Source organism: Hyaena hyaena, unplaced genomic scaffold, assembly GCF_003009895.1.
Source record: "Hyaena hyaena isolate Hyena2069 unplaced genomic scaffold, ASM300989v1 scaffold_87, whole genome shotgun sequence".
NCBI lineage: Eukaryota > Metazoa > Chordata > Mammalia > Carnivora > Hyaenidae > Hyaena > Hyaena hyaena.
In genome coordinates, this window is record NW_024080718.1 from 843369 (window position 1) to 863703 (window position 20335).

The 20335-nt window shown below is 47.5% G+C and overlaps 1 protein-coding gene across 1 annotated transcript in view; it reads left to right on the plus strand.

Annotated features, from left to right (window-relative positions):
• The window catches only part of RASSF3 (Ras association domain family member 3), a 75625-nt gene that overhangs the window by 44940 nt on the left and 10350 nt on the right, over positions 1-20335 (plus strand). The window contains exon 2 of the mRNA XM_039234286.1: positions 19421-19528. Coding sequence (XP_039090217.1) covers positions 19421-19528 — 108 coding nt within the window. The remainder of the gene's footprint in view (positions 1-19420; positions 19529-20335) is intronic.

The window sequence follows — 20335 nt, forward strand, 5'->3', positions numbered from 1 at the left end:
TGGCTTTTGTGAGGAAGTTTGTCCATTCCTGATGTTGACTTTGAAAGCCCTCAAATTGCCCAGTTGATAAACAATAATTTTTAATGTTAGATTTTATTTATTTATTTTTTTTGAGAGAGAGAGAGAGAGATCGGGGCGAGAGACAATGGGAGAGAGCAAGTGAATCTTAAGCAGGCTCCTCACTCTACATGGAGCCCAACACGGGGCTCAATCCCATGACCCTGGGATCATGACCTGAGCCGAAGTCAACAGTTGGACGTTCAACTGACTGAGCCACCCAGATGCCCCTTTAATGTTCAATTTTAATCTGATGTTGCTATGAAACCCTGGCTTTAATAATTCTGCTAAGTGGGGGCACCTGGCTGGCTCAGTCGGTAGAGCGTGTGACTCTCTATCTCGGGGTAGTGAGTCCCAGCCTGTGTTGGGTATAGAGCTTACTTAGAAAAATAAAATCTTAACAAAGAGAGATGCTGCTAATGGTAGCGGTGGTGATGACGATGCCCGTAGACGGCCTGACATTGTGCAGGGCTTCATGTGTGTTACCTCAGTTGCTCGGAACAGGGACGCTCTGAGGGCATGGATTTCTATGATGATCTTTTTGCTGACAAGAGGCAGATTAAGAGATTTAGATTTAGTAAGGAAAGAAAAATGTGAAAAGATCCCTTTTTGTTGGTCCAGACAACATGAGTTAAAAAGTCACGGGAGGTTGCTGATAACAGTTGGCAGCAAGAAATTTCTTTTGGACGCAGTTCCGTGTTTTGCAGGCCGGAAACCAGGCCTCTGCTCTGCCACTATGACATCTAGCCATGCTTCGTGCACGCGGTATTGGGTGCTTCAGATACCCGTTGAACAGAACCCCGCAGGTTGGGTGTAGTTGCGTGGTGTCCCTGAAAATTCCCCGGCAAGTTTCTCACTGTGTTTTCTTCTAATTGATCTGCCCACCTGGGAACTAACTGGCTTAGCGCTGATGACTATTAGTTCCCACAGGCATGAGAGCCAGCCTCTAATCTCTGTTCTGCAGGGAAGGAAGTAAGCTGGAAAATGACAGCAGACAGCTTGGTCACCAGACGCTCTGGGCAGGCCTGGGACGGTCGTGATGAGTGTCACATTCTCCCTCTTCGGGATTCCTGATGTTGGGGTTCCCCAGGCAGCTGGGAACTTGGGGTGAATCAGCAATCGGCCGTCCTTAGGCCTAGCAGTTTAGAACTTTTGATATACCTAATTCTCTAGTTATCTGGAAAGGAAAATTCCAAGTTTTAGAATGTTAGCTAATTTGGTGACATTTTAGTGGATATGGAGAGAAGTTGACTTAACAGTTTTTCTTAAAATAAGACCAAAGAGACCTAACAAACCAATATGAGTACCTTGATTTGAGAAAAATGGCTGTAAAAGATATTTCTGGAACAGATGGGGAACTCTTACTATGAAATGGATATTGAGAAGTTCTTATCGATTTTCTTGGGTATGATGAAGGTGTTTTTGATTATGAAGGAGAATGGCCTTCTTCAGCGATTCATGCTTAAGAATGTGTCTGCAGTGGAGAAATGGTTCTGCAAAAATATGTAAAGCTCACCCCCTACAGAGGGCTGGAATTAAATGCTCTGAGGCCGGGACCACGTCTGCCCTAGTGCCTGACACATAGTAGCATGCATAGTATTTGCTGGGTGGGAAGCCGTTCCCCAGCAACCATGCCTTCCGCCTGCTGCTTCTCAGCTTCCTCAGCTCCTCAAGAGCAGCGTCTATCTTTGAAACTTCCCAATGCACCTTGCTCAGTGCTGGGTACTCCTTAATCTCTGTTGAACAAATGGGAAACATATGGATAGCACCACCATTTGAAAGAAATAGCAGTGGCCATTTCAAAGTGAGCTGTTTCTCTTTTCCTTGCAGACTTACTGACTGGCAGGAATCCAAGAATGAGAGGCAGTCTGTCTGTCTGGTTCCTCTTGGGTATTTTCAGAAAATTAGGCTGAGTTTGTAACAGACCCGAAAAGGGAGTGGCAGGGCATTGGGTGGTCCAGTCCAGATCTCCGAGATCCATGTATTTTTGCAGAAAATAAGCAGGTGCCACTGTGTGTAGTGAAAGCCGAGCTTTCTGTAACTTCCCATCCCAAACTTTGGAATCTGGTTTGCTGTTGGGCAGGGCTAGTCAGAGAGGTTTTAAGAGGCTGGTGGGTAGGCTTGGGGTTGCTGTCAGGTTATGACGCATTGGGCGATTGGGGGTAGGGCAGGAAAACTTAGCATTTTGTGCTAATTTATTGCCTATAGCTCACAGTCTTTTACATTGTTTGATACTTTTTTTCTCAAGAAATGCAACGTGAAATAACAGCTGTGGTGAATTTTCTTCCCTAAGTGCTAAGCAAATACTCTGAGTTTAGGCATGGAATGGCATTAGTTACAGAATGCTGTTTATTTTCTGTTTAGGAGGAAAGAGATGGAGCACAAAGGAAGGAAGACCATTTACTTGCTTTATAAATTTGAAATTTCTTCCTTTATTTTTGCTGTCTTCTGAGACGTTCAGAGTGGTTAACTGAAACAGCCTTCTAAAAATAGCCGTTAGCATAACAAGTATTTTCTCTGTCTAAAATTAGCTGATTTGAGCTATGTAGTCTGGTTTTCTAAATCCTTCCATTAGGTGCTCTAGCTGCTTCTCTCTCTAGTTTTACGAGCTCTGGCTAGCATGTATGATGGGGGAAGCAAACTAGGAATGACTTTATTATATTTTATAGAAGAATTTACAGTTAGGTGAGTTCCAAGCTTAGGTTTCACCTCTTCCAGGAAGCCTTCCCAAGGTGTTTACTGTGTTCTCTTTTTTAAGAGAGATTGATGAGGTGGGGGGAAGTGAGGCAGAAAGAGAGAGAGAATGTATGAATGAATGAATGAATGAATGAATGAGTCCCAAGCTGGCTACATTCAGCACGGACCCCTACGCATGGCTCAATCCTAGGACTGTGAGATCAGGACCTGAGCCGAAATCAAGAGTTGGATGCTTAAGCAACAGACTGAGCCACTCAGGCGCCCCTCCTGTGCTCTCTTCTCTATCACCTGTCATTCTTAGTAGCACAGCTTTCCACGTCCCACCTCAGTCCCGAAGGGCAGAACCTGTGCTCTGCTCGCTGTCCTATCCCAGTGCCTCACACAACTATTTGCTTAATATTTAGGTGCTTAACAAATATTTGTCCACTGTTAAAATTGGTCCATTTACTGAGCAGAAAGGAAAGGAAATGTTATTTGTTGGTGGTGTTGACAAAGAGACCTATCTGTTCACATGAAAATTACGGAAGCGGGAGAGAAAGGGGGGGAGATAAACTAGTTGGGTTGGGAGTGGCTCCGATGTGTGGGCAGGGTCAGGGTGTGGTGGTAGAAGCCCATTGCCTAGCAGAGAGGCTCGTGAGAACATCTCCATGCCCGCCTTTCCTCTGCCTCAGCCCTAGATAGCACTGTACCTTCCTAAGGTGTGTGTGTGTGTATGTTTTAAAAATACTGTCTGCTTTTACAAAGTGTGGTTTAAAAAAAAATAAATGTGGTTTACCTGCCTCATTGGGTAAACATTGACTTTGTGAATGTTAGGTCTACTTAGTCAGCGGTTGGCATTTGTCAGTTTCTGAAAATGTTTTCCAGTTGTTTTGGAATGTGTGTTCTTTGTATTACAAATTCCTTGAAAAGAAGGGGGTCCTAGCTTCCCTTTTAGGTGAGTAGAATTTCTCTCTTAGAAATGTTCTCATTTTACAGATGTTGGGATATTCAAGGAGGGAGGACTACCCATCTGGATCCCATTTCCCTGCCTGAGTTCTGGATCCGATAGTTGAGAAGGAAGACTGGAGGCCAAAGTTTACCTTTATTGCTGACCATAGTGGACGCCGATATGCAGAATGTGGCCTATTCTTGTGGGCAGGTGGCCTTCCCAAGGGTGACCGCCAGTGCTGCGCTGGGGATAGCCCCCCTCCGCCCCCCAGGGTGAGAGCAGAATGTTAGCTCTCAGGCGAGGACAGAAGGAGAGGACTGTGCATGCAGGCCTCCTCTCTCCTTCCTCGTTGAGGAGGCGGACTCCCAGGTGGGGAGCTGAGGCCTTCTTTTCCTTTAAGAGGTAAGAAAATGACACCTATTCTAGAGGTGATGTCCTTTCTTAAAGTCGCACAGCTAGTTGGCAACACCTTTTTCTCGAGGGCTCTAGAAGCCATTTGGAATGCATAGAAAGGGCACGGATTTTGGAGTTGGGCAGGCCTCATGTTCATGTGCTCTACCTCTGTGACCTCTGCATTGGTTTACACATCTGAACAATGGGATTAAACTTCCTACCTCAAGGCCTCTTGGGAGGGTTACAGTAGATCTAATCCATGTTTAATAACCTGGGTTGGTACTCATTTCCTCCTAATCAGCAATGCAAATCCATGTGTTTTTTTCTTTTTAATCCTGGCCTAGAGCCTCAGGAAACTTGGTAATGGGAAGGTGGTTCTCAGGGTGGGACTTGGAAATTGAGTTTTTTTAAACTTACTCATTTTTGAGAGGCCGAGGGAAAGGTGGGGGAGGGGCAGAGAAAGAGGGAGAATCTCCAGCAGCCTTCAGAGCCTATACAGGGCTCTAACTCTGGAAACCTTGAGATCATGGCCTGAGCCAAAATCAAGTCAGGTGCCCAACTGACTGAGCCACCCAGGCGTCCTGGACATTGAGCATTTTAATTTTGATATTTGGGGAGGAAAACAGTTGTTCCTAAGTAAGTAAAGTGTTACATTGGAAAGAATTTACCATGTCCTACACACGGGAGAAGAACATGTGTCGCACCTGGAATTGATTTTGTAGTCAGGAATTGAAGTGTGGCCTGTTTAACTCAGGGGAACAAATGCCATTCAAGTCTTAAATATTCTTAAAAAAAATTTTTTTTAATGTTTTATTTATTTCTGAGAGACAGAGAGAGACAGCATGAACAGGGGAGGGTCAGAGAGAGAGGGAGACACAGAGTCTGAAACAGGCTCCAGGCTCTGAGCTGGCAGTCAGCACAGAGCCCGACGCGGGGCTCAAACCCATGAGCTGTGAGATCATGACCTGAGCCAAAGTCGTATGCCCAATGACTGAGCCACCCAGGTGCCCCAAGTATTAAATATTCTTATTTCTCTTCTAGGACATTCTTTAAGTGGCTTTTTAAAAAGTTGTTTTGTTAAACACGAGTGGACTATTAAACAGTTCCTGGTTGGGGGGGATTGGTGGGCTAGGTGAAAGGGTGAGAAGGGGAAACATTCGGATTTTTGTGCAAGGGACCTGATCTAGAACACGTGGACTGTGATGGAGTCCTGTCTCCCTGTGTCCTGGATTTGCCACACGCAGGGAGAAGAACGCGGCTCTACGCAGGCGCACATCCGGGGTTGAACCCTGTGTGTTGACCTCCTCTTTCCGCGTCTGCTCCTTGCTTCCTGTCCAGATCCGCAGGTTAGTGAAGTCCTGCTCTGAAACTGTCCACGCATCTGTGATCCACACAGCAGGAATCACAACTGTGATCTGTCTTAGCCCCTGGCGCTCACCATACATTAGGTTACATTCAGTTTCTCTCCTTCCGCTTCAAGTCTGCTTTCTGCTTTTTGTGTGTTAACAGCTCACACTTTACAGGCAGAGCTCCCTGCCTGCGTGCGCCCCTGCAGGCTAAGCCAACCGGGCCCAGGCTGGGGGGCGGTGGAGCCAGCGGGTCAGGAAAGGTGGGGCGGGAGGGCACTTCCTCCGGGCCTCTGGCTTCCTGTGCAAGGCTGGAGGAAAACAGAGCCAGAGGGCGTGTGAACCTTCAGGTTATGCCTCCAGCACAAACACTCCTCCACAATGAAGACAATAGAAAATGCTGAGTCCCCCTTTGCCCCCCATTACTGGCAGCTCAATCTCCCCGGGGGCAATTTTTTGCAGGGTAGCTTTTAATTTCTAAATTGTCGACTTGGTACAGTGATGTGAAAAACCTATCTTTCTTTTTGACAGTTTTTGGCTATAGTCGGTTTTCGTTTTTGTTTTTGAATGGCTGGAGGGGCTTTTTTATTCCCCAGACCACAAGCCAGGTTTTTACCTAGGAGATATCTGGTTTGTCTCCAGCAACTTCCTAGGTTGGTGTCGATGCAGCTGGCTGTCAACATTGGGGAGAATGGATAATAGCCTTGCCACTGGGTGCCTCTGTTCTCAACCTCCGGGTTTATCTGGAGGTGGCTTGCCCCTTGAGGCGGAGTCAGCACATCAAAGTGTGTCCACTTTTGCTGATAAAGGGCTGAATTGCATTGTGTTTACTTTTGTTTTTAAGGCTATTTAAAAAAATTTTTTTAATACGTAAAAGTCTTTTATTTCCTCACTAGATTCCACTCCCCCTCCTCCCCCAACAGTCATGTAGACTTCAGAGAAGTTTTTGAAAATTTTGTGAAAGTTTTCTGCAAAAAGAAGAAACCGTCTCAAATCTTACCAATCTGGCATAAGGACCGTTAACATTTTGGGGTATTTTTTTTTCCAGCCTTTGAGGCATGTTCAAAAACAAAGTTCAACAGAGTAAATCTTATAAGATCTTTTTGATTTTGTTCAATGATTCATGAATTGGGCAACATCCCATCTGGCAGATAGAAAGGGGCTCCAAAGAGCTGTACAAACTGAGAGGTTTTCAGGGGTTGGGGGCACGCAGGGCACAGGGGACAGTAACGAGGAAGTTATGAAAACAAAAAGCAGATTGTGGTAAAGTCACCTTCCTTTAGGGGACGCAGGGATCTGTCAGGCTGCTGACCTCATTAGTGCTGCCTGAATAATTCCAAATTGACTAGTTTGAGGTTCCACTGCGGGGTGGGGAGGGAGCAGGCTGAAATTGTAAGTTAGGTATGAAATCTTAGTTTGGTGACTTGGGCTTAGCATAAGCAACTCCCACTTTGGGCTTGTTGTCCAACAGGCACATAGTTTGCCATACCGGATGCAGTGTCTCTGATTTTTCCCCCCCTCATTCTCCCATTAAAAACTCTTCTGTAGACTTCATGTTAATCGCTCTTCTTGTATGGTCCCTCTTGAGATTTTTGAAAGTATTATTTAGCTATTTCCTTAATGCTGGGAATACAGTTTTTAAGTTTTAAACTAATTCTCTGTGGTTCTGGCCAGATTGCTAATTCCCTGATAAATGTCTGGGTTGTATTGGTACCCGCCCCCACCTCCAAAATTCAAGTTGAATACAGTTGTATCAGAACAACTAAACAGGTGTTCCCCGGGTGGCTCAGTTGGTTAAGTGTCTATCTAATTCTTGATCTCAGCTCAGGTTATGATCTCACAGTTTGGGAGTTTGAGCCCTGCATGAGGGTGCTAGCAGTGTGGAGGCTCCTTAGGATTCTCTCCTCTCCTCCCTCCCCCCAACCCTCTCTCTTGGTAGTGGCACCCAATTTGGGGTTTATTCTTAAGAATTCTAAGTCAGGTTGTGAAGAAGGTGGCACAGTGTCTGAAGTGTTGTGTAAGATTCACTAAGGGCATCTGCTGGTCACCTTCCTCTTCTCAGCGCCTCCCGGGGATCTGGGTGGGCTAATGCTGCTGTTCTGTGTTGGAGGAGTGGCCAGAAAGGAAGGAGCAGGAGAATGGGGAGGTGTATTGAGAAGACCTTCCCTCCCTGACCTTCTAAGTTTAGGGAAAGTTCAGCTGTTTGTTTCAGAGATTGCTAGAAGCCTGAAAGGCGGTAGGTGGGGTTGGGTTCAGTGAGGTGGGCCCCGAGCGAGCGAGCGACAGGCCCCTGGGCATTCTTACACGGGGTTCCGCCTCCCTGGTCTCTCTTCTTGTCATTCTTTGGGTGCCCTAACTCACCCCATGCCTCTGTGACCAGCCTTGCGTCCCCGACACACTTCTGTGACTTTCGTGTCTCTCACCTAATCTACAACCAGGGCAGGCGCGGATCTCTATAGAAAAGAGGGTCTTTACGAATTCCTCACGTGAATCGCTTTGAGGTAATAACCCACCAGATTTTTATTTGAATTGCCCTGACATCTTTTACTTACTACAGAGTACTTTCCCCTCCCTGGTAGGAAGGTGGAAGGTGATTCCTCAGATAAACCAACACCCGGGGCTGCACCTGTAAAAGAAAGGTTGCTAAGGTGGGGCTGGGTGTACAGGTGTCTTTCTGAGAATGGAGGGCAGCAGTGGAGTGTCTTTCTTTGTCCCTCATGTATTACCTGTGGTGTAGAAGAGGGAGTCCTCATGCACGTAGTACTTCAGCTAAGCCTTCTAAGGACTATGAACAGACTTAATCAAAAGAGCCGCCTTGAGTGGAGAATAGGGAAGGAGACCTGGAAAGAGGGTGGAGTGCATTTACAAGTGTGTTTGGCCGAGTGCGTTAGTAAGGCTGCAGGGTGCAAGAATGGAGGATTTGCAGGTTCAGACCTGAAGGAGTTAAATGTGACTTCCTGGACATTCTCCACCTCAATAAGTTGTCGTCATCCACACTTTTTTACTCTGCATTACCTGAAAACATAGGACTTTAAGTTGCTTTCAAATCTTTCATGTGGTGGCAACTTAGACTCCATATTATAAATGGCATGGAAGAACACCAGATATCTTTCACATAAGCTTGCTTCAGGTAATTCTTGGGGTGCTGGCCTATAGGCACTTCTTATTTTCTTGACACTCTGTCTGCTGTTCAAATTAGGTGATGACTCCTGTTTGTGTGTAAGCCTCTGCCCTTGACTTTCAGATTGCTGTGGGTGGAGCTGGAGCAGCCTAGAGCCGGCCCAGGCTAGGTGTCCCAGATGGGCTCCACCTGCCCGGCCTGGTGGTTTTCGGCATTCCTTCTCGCTTCCTGTCTGGCCCACCTCCAGAGGAGCCCACTTCTTTCCTTTCTGCGCAACCTCCCGCCCCTTACAGCCAAGGCACAAAGGTACCATCGCCAATCAAAGGATGTGGAGATCTGACCTTTATAAGAGCCTCTGGTGTCCCTGGGCTAACCTGACCTAGCGGACAGTGGGCTCCAGAGCCACAGTTTTACTTGCTCTTAGCCAAAGGAGGTGGCTGGCTGCTGGGTGACCCTGAGAGCCTTGGGCAGGGAGATGTTTTAATCTAGAATTTAGGGTGGATGTTGTGTCGCCATTTGCCAACATAGTGTCTGTCTTCTCTCCTGGCTTCTCAGTGATCGCTTATATTATTTTTCCAGTTAATTTTCCTAATGCTCACTGGACTTACTTTGTAGGTACTTGATGAGGGCAGTGGTGTAGCTAATATAGAATATTAGAAAACAGGGGCACTCAGCTGGCTCCATCAGAAAAGTGTGCAGCCTTTGATCTCAGGGTCGTGAGTTCAAGCCCCACGTTGGGTGTAGAGATTACTTACATAAACAACAACAAAAAAGAATATTAGAAAACTCACCGCTGAAAAGGACAGGGATCACAGTCCAATGTTCTCTTAATAATCAGGGAAACTGTCCTTGAGGACACGCCTTCCTGTGGAACCCGAGAACCCTCTGCTGCTTCCTTTCTGACCCAGACCTCGGAGAGAGGAGAGGTAGGCCCGAGGCAGGCCTGTGACTCACCTCTGGCCCCTTTGTTTTTCTAATTATCACAGCTGGTTAGCTGGAAATGAAGTGCTCGGCTGGGAGGGCTGTGATAATCTTTCCTTTCTCTCTTACCTAGCTCACCTCGAATTTGAGAAAGTTAAACCAGTTGTGAAAATGTATCACCTTTCAGAAATGAATAGCATCTTAATTGATTCCCTTTGAAAACATGTCAAACTGGGATTTCGGAGTTTGAGTGTAATCTGGTATGCCTGGAGGTTGGGTGCTCGGCGGGGGCACTCTCAGGAGACTGGTCCACCTCCAAGTTTGTTTTCTGGCTCCAAACAAACGAGTGGCTGTTTGACGATTGGCACGCGACCCGGGTTTTGAAAGTACAGCCATATAGGGTATTGCGGACTGGGAACCAGGGGGTTTGAAAAGTGAGGTCATAGAAGGCCCAGATGAAACTCTCTTTCGTGTGGATAGCAACTGCAATTAATCTTATTAACATCCTGGGCCCGCGCCTGCTCTCACTGCCTGGGGTGTGTGAGGGTATTTAAGGGGCATGCTTTGAAGGACTGTCTCCTTTGATGGTGCAGATGGATAACAGAAGCGTATAAAATGTTGTATCTGGTGTTATAAAGGCCTTTTGTGTGCCCTTGCAGATTCATTTAGTTTGGAGAAGCAAACAGAAAACCTCGGGCAGATAAGATATACAAAAGCGAGCCTGGGTTACAAAATGCAATCTTGTAGATGCGGGCTCTGTGACCAGATAGAATCAATCACTGAAAATGAATACCCTCTCCTTCCCCCCTGCATCAAGCTAATTCCAGCACGGTATTCCAGAGTGAGTGGAAGATTTAAAAATGCCATCAGGTTATGGAGAGGCAGGAGCAAACACAGGAAACCACAAACTGTAGAGGTGTGGTGGCTGCAAAGTCAGCAAGGATGGGGTACCCTGGAGGGTTCCTAAAATAGAGGGGTAAGGGAGGGCTCTTGTGGTTAGGATGGCTTCTCTGGGTGGGGTGGGCCGTGAGGAGGAGGCTCACCAGGTGAGGGGGAGGGTGCTGTGAGCACATGGTACCCTCAGGGCAGAGTGACTCCTGGCCCGAGTGGTAGGGGTGAGGCTGGGAGAATTTAAAGGCAGTGGGTGGCACACATTGACCTCTCCCTCAAGTGCATGGAAGAGAAGCCTAGTACCGTGTTCCCGTCCTTATAAGGTTGCTGCCTGCTTCTATTTTTGAAGTCCATTTTTAAAAAAAGTTCTCTGAAATGCCCACCTAGACTTCCTCGTGCTATTCTCTTGTTTTAGCAAGTAGCCTGTGACAAAGAAGTTGTGTAAAATTGCCAAGTTCAACAGATGTGGTTTGTGTGTGCGAATATCCCTGAATGAATACAGAACCTACTTGCTAAGTGAATAATTAATAAAAGAAATATCTGTTTTTTGTATAACGTGTCCATTTGCTCATAATTAATGAATGTCCCACTTACATCATTATTACGGGTCTGTTTTCTTAAAAGTTTCCTTGCTGTGTGCTGATATGGGGTTTTGTTTTGTTTTGTTTTAAACCTTCGGGTCTTCTCAGATCTCAGTCCCTCTGGGACCCTCTGGGGGGTGGGAGAGGGGGCCGAGGAGCAGCGCAGCACCCTTTCTGTCCACAGAACATGCTGAGGATTGGTGTTCCGTGGGGCCCTCTTGGGGAGGACTGTGAGCAGCGCTGTGAGCATTGCCCTTGCCCTCCTAGCCGCCCTCGCGTCTCTCCATCTGCTTTTCCTCCCCTGAGATAAAGGAGATGCGTTTCTCCTTGACGGGAGCATGGAGGGGGCTAGGGCATCTTTCCCTTCCTTTTTCTTGGCTGTCGGACCCCTGAACAGCGAGCGTCGTGCATGGGTACAGAGAAAGCTGCCACGGGCATGATGGATCCCCGAACCTCACCTGAAGGGAGCTAGCGCCCCAGCTCTGTATCCCGCTATTTAAAAAAAAAAAACCCTCCCATCCGGCAGGGGAAAACCGGCCAGGGTGAATCCACACGCCATGGCCGTTCACCAAGATAAGCGTGAGTCTCGATGTGGCACCCAGCCGATTGCCGGCACTGGTGCCGTGAGAACGGGGCTGCAGGCAGCGCCCTGTACTTTTAAGGTCAAGAGCAGCAGCACCAGGCACCCCGGAAACAGTGCTCCTGATCTTTCCTTCAGGAAGAGAGTTTCACTTGTTCTGAACAGTTGTCTTTTTACTCACACGCATTCGCTGACGTTGCGTTCTCCTGGGGTTTCCTCACCTTGTTCTTCCTTTACCCTTGTCACCCTCTGGCCCAGGTTCCCGTTGTCGGGTGGAGTCCCATGGCCACACATAACCCCTCACGCTTAAAGCATTTCAAATTCAAGTGAAAATCCATCCTCTGGTTTTACGTGCTCAGATGCCACATGTGGCTGGTGAGCGGTGTTCTGACGGCAGTCACAGGACATCTCCCTCGTGGTAGGAAGCACTGTTGGACAATGCGGGGGTCTAGCAGCAGTGCTGCTCCTTACCTGAGAGAACTTTCTGGGCTCCCTCAGCTCCTCTGTCCACTCTACCTACATTTATGTCTTAGAGGTTGTGGTACCAAAAGTGAAGAACGTCCAGCAGGCATCTAATGTAAGTACAAAACTGTCCCCTGCGACCCTTCTCACGGGGCATGGTAACCTAAAAGACCCTCTAAGGACCTGGCGGGTTTAGCTCTGTGTGACCACCTTTCTCCTGTTCCTCAGAGGGTTTCTCTCCTGCACACCTAGGGGACATTTCAGAACAGTTTTTCTCCTGCTAATTATATTTATTTTTTCTAAGTGTATTTTGAGAGAGAGAGAGAGGATTGGAGTGAGAGAGGGGCAGAGAGGGGCAGAGAGAGGCAGCAGGAGCTGGGGGGGAGGGAGAGGGAGAGAGAATCCCAAGCAGGCTCCATACTACCAGTGCAGAGTCCATTGTGGGGCTTGCTGTCACGACCCGTGAGATGATGACCTGAGCTGAAATCAACAGTTGGACGTTTAACCGACTGAGCCACTCAGGTGCCCCTTTATTTTTTTATTCTGAAAATTCTTAAGTAGGCTCCATGCCCGGTGTGGAGCCTAGCGTGAGGCCTGAACTCACGACCTCGAGTTCAAGACCTGAGCTGAGAACAAGAGTTGGATGCTTAACCAACCAAGCCACTCAGGTGCCCCCTGCTAATTATACTTTAAAATCTAGCTCAGGAGCATCTAACTGGACTAGCTGAAAATTTCTTTTGAGTCCCCTCGCTGCTTGCTCACCAGCTGCTGGAAGTCACTTATACTGGTGCTTCAGTGCATGCCTGCTTTGGTTTGCTTTTAGGTCTGTCTTTGACGGCAGTGGAAGATGTCTCCCAGAGAAGATTTTTTTCTGTTTCAGTTAGGTCCACAGCACTTTATTTGCTCTGTTTGTTGGAATAGAGCCTGGAAGGGAGGACATTTGAAGTCATTACCAAGACTCCATTCCACTCGAGCCACCCCTGCGTTCCATTTAGAGCAGGGGCCCATTGCTCCCGGACAGTGTGGTCCTGGGATGCGGGCTCAGTGCTTTATTCCGCACATAAGACTGCACTTGGTACGTGTGTAGTGCACCGGGATCCCCGTCTGTTTGGGACATCACTACGTGACTGCCCGTTTCCACAACTGGAAGATGAGATTAAAAGTAGTAATTCATTGGGGAGCCTGCGTGGCTCAGTTGGTTAAGCGTCCAACTTGCGCTCAGGTCATGATCTCACGGTTCGTGGGCTCGAGCCCTGTGTTGGGCTCTGTGCTGACAGCTCAGAGGCTGGAGCCTGCTTCGGATTCTATGTCTCCCCCTCTCTCTGCTTTTCCCCTGCTTGTGCTCTTTCTATCTCTTTCTCTCAAAAATAAACATTAAAAAAATTTGTTTTTAATGTAGGGATTCATGAGTTTGGAATCTAGTCTCACTTAGAGTAAGCGCCTGCTGGCCTGGTAAGGTTTCCCTTTCCCACTGACAAGGGCTAGCCCCCAAACCCGGCCAGGAGTCAGGGCAGCTCCACCAGAGAGCCTTGGGACCAGCAAGGTGTTGACACGATTTACTGACTCTGGCATCAGGTGCTGTGCCTCTGTGGTCCCCTACCCAATCAGAGACTATGTGGTAGTTAATTTTTTTTTTTTTTTTTTAGTGTTTTATTTATTTCTGAGAGAGGAAGAGAGGCAGCATGAGCTGGGGAGGGTCAGAGAGAGGGAGACACAGAATCTGAAACAGGCTCCCGGCTCTGAGCTGGCTGTCAGCACAGAGCCTGACGCGGGGCTCGAACCCACGAACCGTGAGATCATGACCTGAGCCGAAGTCGGATGTTTAACCGACTGAACCACCCAGGCGCCCCAACTAGTTACTTTCTTTCTTTTTTTTTTTTTTTTTTAAAGGGTCAGTAGTTTAATTTTTTTAAAGGAGACACGTGAGGGAGTGGGGTGAGAGCGGGTCAAACTTGACTAGGCTGTCCGCCACGGAAAGGTGGAAAGGCAGCGGCCACAGCTGTCAGTCCTAGCTTTCCGTGCATGGTACTGACCGGGGCGCCGGCAGGAGTTCAACAGACTTGTCGCATAATGAGCTGTACTTTATTTTCACAGTGGCTCTGTCAAGCACGTGTTGATTTGCACATTTTACAGAGATGAGAAAACTGCGTCTGAGAGGTTAAATGGCTTGCCTGGTGTCACACAGCCAGGACGTGGCCAGGCTGTGATTCAGACCTCTGTATGCCCACACCTGAGGCCACATACCTTCCCCAAGGTAGGGGGCCCAGCCCCTCGCCAACACAGGCCTCCTGGACGCTTTCTGTTTTGTTGTCTTTATATTTCAGACTTAAAAGTTTAAGTAGAGATGAAATTTCAAATTACACCGAAGTTAGCAAGGAAGAGTACGAACAGTTCTCAGACCCTTTGCCCAGGTTCGTAAAGCAGTGTGTTCTTAGACAGTCTTAACTTGAAATGGGATGGGGCCACCTGCCCGAGGACCCCCACGCACTGGGAGGCAGGGCGTGTCCCCGTGGGAAAGTTCACCGGTGTAGGGGCGTCTGGGTGGCTCAGTCAGTTAAGCATCCGACTTCAGCTCAGGTCGTGATCTCACAGTTTGTGGGTTCGAGCCCTGCGTCGGGCTCTGTGCTGACAGCTCAGACCCTGGAGCCTGCTTCAGATTCTGTGTCTCCCTCTCTCTCTGACCCTCCCCTGCTCACGCTGTCTCTCTCTCTCAAAAATAAATAAAATGTTAAAAAAAAAAAAAAGAATTTAAAAGTTCACTGGTGGAGAAACAACTCTGTGACCCCACGCAGGGCCCAAAGCAAGCCCCAGAGCAGCCCTCAGGCTTGCAGGACAAACACCCTGGAGAAGAGTCTAGGGCTTCTAATTTTCCATGGAAGAACCGAGAACCTGGAGGGCTGGGAGGTTATGAAAGAAAAGTGGCTTATAAAAAAGAGGACCTGTGACAGCCCAGACAGATGCACTTGGGTGTGGTGTCACCGCCTCTGGCCGCCAGGAACAATAAGGATACATTCAGACTGCTGCGCCCTGTGCCATTTCCTGTTCTTGCCATCACAGTTGAAGGTTAACGTCTATACTGTTTAATGTGTTCTGCACTTGCCACACAGGTTTTTAAAAACTCTTCCTTCTTTTCACCTTTTGCAGCCTTGTGCCTACTTTGTCCCTTTAAGGTTGCGTGTTTTCCCCCTTCTTTCTGCTCAGAAGGCCATCTTCCCAAAGGCACTGGGTTTGTTTTTTTTTTCATGTTTTATTTATTTCTGAGAGAGAGAGAGAGAGAGAGAGAAGGAGGCAGCGTGAGCAGGGGAGGGTCAGAGAGGGAAGGAGATACAGAATCTGAAGCAGGCTCCAGGCTCTGAGCTGTCAGCACAGAGCCCAAGGCAGGGTTCGAACCCACGAACCGTGAGATCATGACCTGAGCTGAAGTCAGACGTTTAGCAGACTGAGCCACCCAGGCGCCCCTCCCAAAGGCATTGAATTTGGAGGAAGGGCAAGGGGGATCCTTCCCTATGTGAGAGGAAGGGGGGGGTCTCTTAAAGGGATATCAGTTTGGAAGTTTTCCAGCTCTAGAAACTTCCTCCCATTCTGATACTGACAGAAACCGGCGGCCTCCGCTCCAGGGCCTGAGCTCGTGACTTCTGAGCCCTTCCCCCTGCTTCCACACCGCTCCACTCAGAGTCTTGCTCTTATCATTTCAGAAGCTTTTTTTTCCTTGACATTCCTCAGTGAGACTCAAGCTTCGCCGGACCGTCCCGTGAAGGTGGAGGTGTGGTGCCTGACGTCTCTGCGCCCAGGTCCCCACGCCCAGGCGAGCGCTTGGCACACAGCAGGAGATCAGTAAATATTTGCTCAGTGAGCAGACCTTGGTCTGTGGCCTTTGTGGGCAGTTGCTACGTCAGTTGACTTAAAAATACAGTGTAGATTATAACCATTCTTACAGGAAAAAAATCCTAATGCTGTGAGGTGATGATGCGTGTTAACTAAACTTTGGCTAATGGTTTTGAAGTACATACGTGTATCACATCCTTACACTGTACACCTAAGACAAACAGTGTTCCATGTGAGTTATAGCTCAATAAACAATTCAGGGTCCCAGACGTTTAGGGAATAGCTGCTTCTCTGGGATTTACTCTCGAATTAATCTTTTAATAACAAGGTGTTTTGCCTTGGAAGGATCACGGAGGTCCTTGGGCCCAACTCTTTTCTGTTATCGCTCCTTTTGGTTTCCTTGGTTTTTAATCTCTGAGAAGGAAGGAGGGTTGTTGGTGCACAAGTATGTCTCAGCTGTGCCCTTGTGGGCAAGCCAGCATGAGTTTCTATTTGCAGGCCAGCTAGTGCCCCCGGTTTTCCTCAGGCTTCTGGGAATGCTGCCGTAAGGTGGCCTAGGGCCGATTAAGAACTCACTAGGAGCGATTGGCTGTCTCCGTCAGTAGAGCAAACTACTCTTGATCTTGGGGGTTGTGAGTTTGAGCCCTACATTGGGTGTAGAAAGCCTGGGTGGCTCAGTCAGTTGAGCAACTTCTTGGTTTGGGCTCAGGTCATGATCTCCCAGTTCATGGGTTTGAGCCCTGAGTTGGGCTCAGTGGTGACAATATGGTAACTGCTTGGGATTCTCTCTCTCTCTCCCTCCCCCCCACTCTGCTCTTCCCCCCCTCAAAAATAAAGTTAAAAAAAATTCTTTTAAAAAAATCACACAAATTCTTTATTTTAATTTTTTTAAAAAAATGTTTTATTCATTTCTAGGAGAGAGAGAGAGAGAGAGAGAGAGACAGCGTGAGCATGGGAGGGTCAGAGAGAGAGGGAGTCACAGACTGAAACAGGCTCCAGGCTCTGAGCTGGCAGTCAGCACAGAGCCCGACGCGGGGCTTGAACCCACGAACCGCGAGATCATGACCTAAGCGAAAGTCGGACGCTTAACCGCCTAAGCCACCCAGGCACCCCAAAAATCACACAAATTCTTAAAAAAAACCAAAACTCACTAAATTCTAAATTGACTGGACCCTGCTCATTGTTCATAATCACTCTACCCCTTCTTTTCATTCTTAGACTCCTCACCTCTTATTTAGGTGGTAAGCCCCCAGGGTGGACATATGCTACAGTATTTGTGCACTTAGCTGTTTTATACACTTTTAGTGGTGGGCCTTTGGTTGCCTTGTTTCCTCAAATGGAACCATTTTGCCCCCCAGGTCACACCAGTGAGAACAGCATCAGAGTTTTGCAAAATCGCTCTATTATGGCCAAGAAGCACCTTGGAGATGATTCACTCTGTTTCCTTTATTTCATAGGAAATGAGGGAGTGGACTCAGGTCATTGAGTTGAGGGCACGGGATTAGTTGGTGACAGACTCTGGACCAGAGCCCCGTCTTGCTGCAGTTGGGCACGGTTTTCACAGCTCCCTCTCGCCCTGCCAGGGCCACATCTCACCCCTAGGAAGCGGGAATCTCTTACGTCCACTTTTTAGTATTTGCTTTGAAGAGTCTTTGGACAGTCTGTACTGAACAATCAAAGTCGAAACAAAGACTCCATCTTTTTCAGCTGTGGCCGGTGGCCAGCTAATTGTGGATTGGAAAGAGCAGCCCCAAGCAGAGAGTTACAATGTATGTTTTGAATTTCCTTAGAAATAGTCATTGAAGGGGCGCCTGGGTGGCTTAGTCGGTTAAGCGTCCGACTTTCGCTTAGGTCATGATCTCGCGGTTCGTGGGTTCGAGCCCCGCGTCGGGCTCTGTGCTGACTGCCAGCTCAGAGCCTGGAGCCTGTTTCAGGGTCTGTGTCTCCCTCTCTCTCTGACCCTCCCCTGTTCACGCTGTCTCTCTCTCTCTCTCCTAGAAATAAAAAATAAAAAAAAAAAGAAAAAAAAGAAATAGTCATTGAAGCTTCTGAAATGTTATTTTTTATTTTATTTTTTTAATTCTTTTTTTTTTTTAAGTTGATTTTTGAGAGAGACAGAAAGAAAGCTTGTGTGCCCGAGTGTGCCCTGGGGGGGGGACAGGGACAGAGGGAGACAGGATCCAAAGTGGGTTCTGATGCTGACAGCAGAGAGCCTGATGCAAGGCTCAGACTCAAGAACCATGAGATCATGACCTGAGCTGAAGTCTCACGCTTCACAGACTGCGCCACCCGAGCGCCCCCTATTGTTGTTAGTGGAAACAACATAGAGGACCCAGATTAAAATAGAATTTGGTCTTTTAACTAGCTGAGTTGTCCCTGGACAAACCACACACTTCCCGAGGGATCTCAGGAACTGGAGTTACTGAGAGTTGGTGGGCTTTGAGACCAGGCTTCCGGGAAATTCTGTCACTGCCACAGAACTGCTGAGTTTCTATCAGCAGGTGAATTTACTCAGAACTTGATCTCCTTTGGAAACTGGAATAATAATGCCTACCTGGTTAGGTTGTCAGGAGAATTAAGTGCAACACAAGCCAAGTGTCTTGTATGCTTGGCTTCATGCGGTCAGAGCACACTGAAGTTTGGCCGTCTGTAATTGCATTTAGCCATTACATCATGTCATGCACTAGTTGAGCTCTTTAGACAAGAAACCATTACTGAATTCTTCAGTGGAAAGAGGGCTTAAATGTTATTGTCCCATCCACAGTATGGAGAGTCCAAACTGGGGTTGAGACTGGATGGGGTGCGGGTGGGTGAGAGTGGGTTGGTAGCGGCAATCTGGATCTGGCTACTTATATCTTGAAACAAGGATTTGTTTGGAAGATAAAACTACCCTCTGGTAGTTGTGTATAATTAGGTCATTGATTAGTGCCAGTTAACATTAACTACCATGCTTTTTGCTTATAAATATAGTAAAGCTGTAAAGACCATAAAGTCCATAGAATTTGCTAATGAGAAGCTCTTGGTGTGTGTCTTGAAATATTGTTAAAATGGGAATAGCCTGGGGCACTTGGGTGGCTCCGTTGGTTGAGACTGAGCATCTGACTCTGGATTTCGGCCCAGGTCGTGATCCCAGAGTTGCGGGATCGAGCCCCCATGTCAGACTTCTTGCTGAGTGTGGAGCCTGCTTGAGATTCTCTCTTTCCTGCTGGCCCTTTCTCCTACTTGTGCATGCGTGCGCTCTTTCCCTCAAAAAATAAAATAAAATAAATGGAAGTAGCCAATCTTGCAGGCATTCTTAGAGAATGGTGTTTGTGCAGAAGGAAAATTTAGCAAAGACAGTTTTACAAAATAATAATTAATAAAGTGTTACTTTTAGCCACTGACAAATTAGTTGTAGCCCTCAAGAAGACCGTAGTCCGAAGGAATAAGAGCCGTATTTGGTGGATGACCCTGAGAGTTTGAAAGTGAGAGGGCGTATGTATGTGTTGCTATCTGCGTGTGTGTTTCAAGGTGAAGCGCTCCAGAATTCTCATGTGGAATGTAAAAAGAATCCTGGCGTATCTGCATTTTTTTCTATGATTTTTCATGTGTGGCATGGCTTGTTTTTTTTCCTTCTAGGATGTGGAGAAAGAGAAGGAAACCCACAATTACCTCAGCAAAGAGGAAATCAAAGAGAAAGTTCACAAGTACAACTTAGCAGTCACAGACAAGCTGAAGATGACCTTGGTAAGCATCCACAGTACTGTTTACGTTGACATATGTTGAAAGACAGATATAAATTGTTGGTACTGCAGTCTGTATGTTTTAAAATCTCTGAATAGCATGTGCAGATGTTGAATGGTCAAGGTGTGCAGGGCAGTAGGGGCGCCTAGGTGGCTCAGTTGGTTAAGCATCCAATTTCGGCTCAGGTCATGATCTCACGGTTCGTGGGTTCGGGCCCCACATTGGGCTCTGTGCTGACAGCTAGCTCAGAGCCTGGAGCCTGCTTTGGATTCTGTATCTCCCTCTCTGTCCCTCCACTGCTCACGCTCTCTCTCTTTCTCACAAAAATAAACGTTTAAAAAAAAAAAGTGTGCAGAGCAGTAAAGTGGAGTGTTTTTTGCAGCTTTCAAGGTAAAGTTAAATATCGAAGTATCTCAACATCGGTAAACACTTTACAGTTTTATTGTAAAAGTTTTTGTGACGGCCTCCAAAGGATTTTTAGCATTGAGTAGAAGAATTGCCTATTTAACGTGTAGGTGGTAACTCCGATTCTAATAAGGCTTTAGATACATTTTGTCTTGTGTAGATAAGTTTGGAAGTGTCGGGGAAAAGGATTTCATACCTGTGGCTCCAGGATATAATTTCATGCCTGTGGCTCCCGAAGGTTTCTCTCAGCTGGTTGTTGGGGAAGATGAGGGATGCGGTGCTCAGCTTCCTCGGGCTTCAGCAGTGTGGCACCGAATGCTGACACGTGGGGGGAGTGAGGGTTTAGGAGCAAGGGATGCCCCGGGCTTGGTGACGGTGCAGGGAGGGCCAGCAACAAAGCCACAA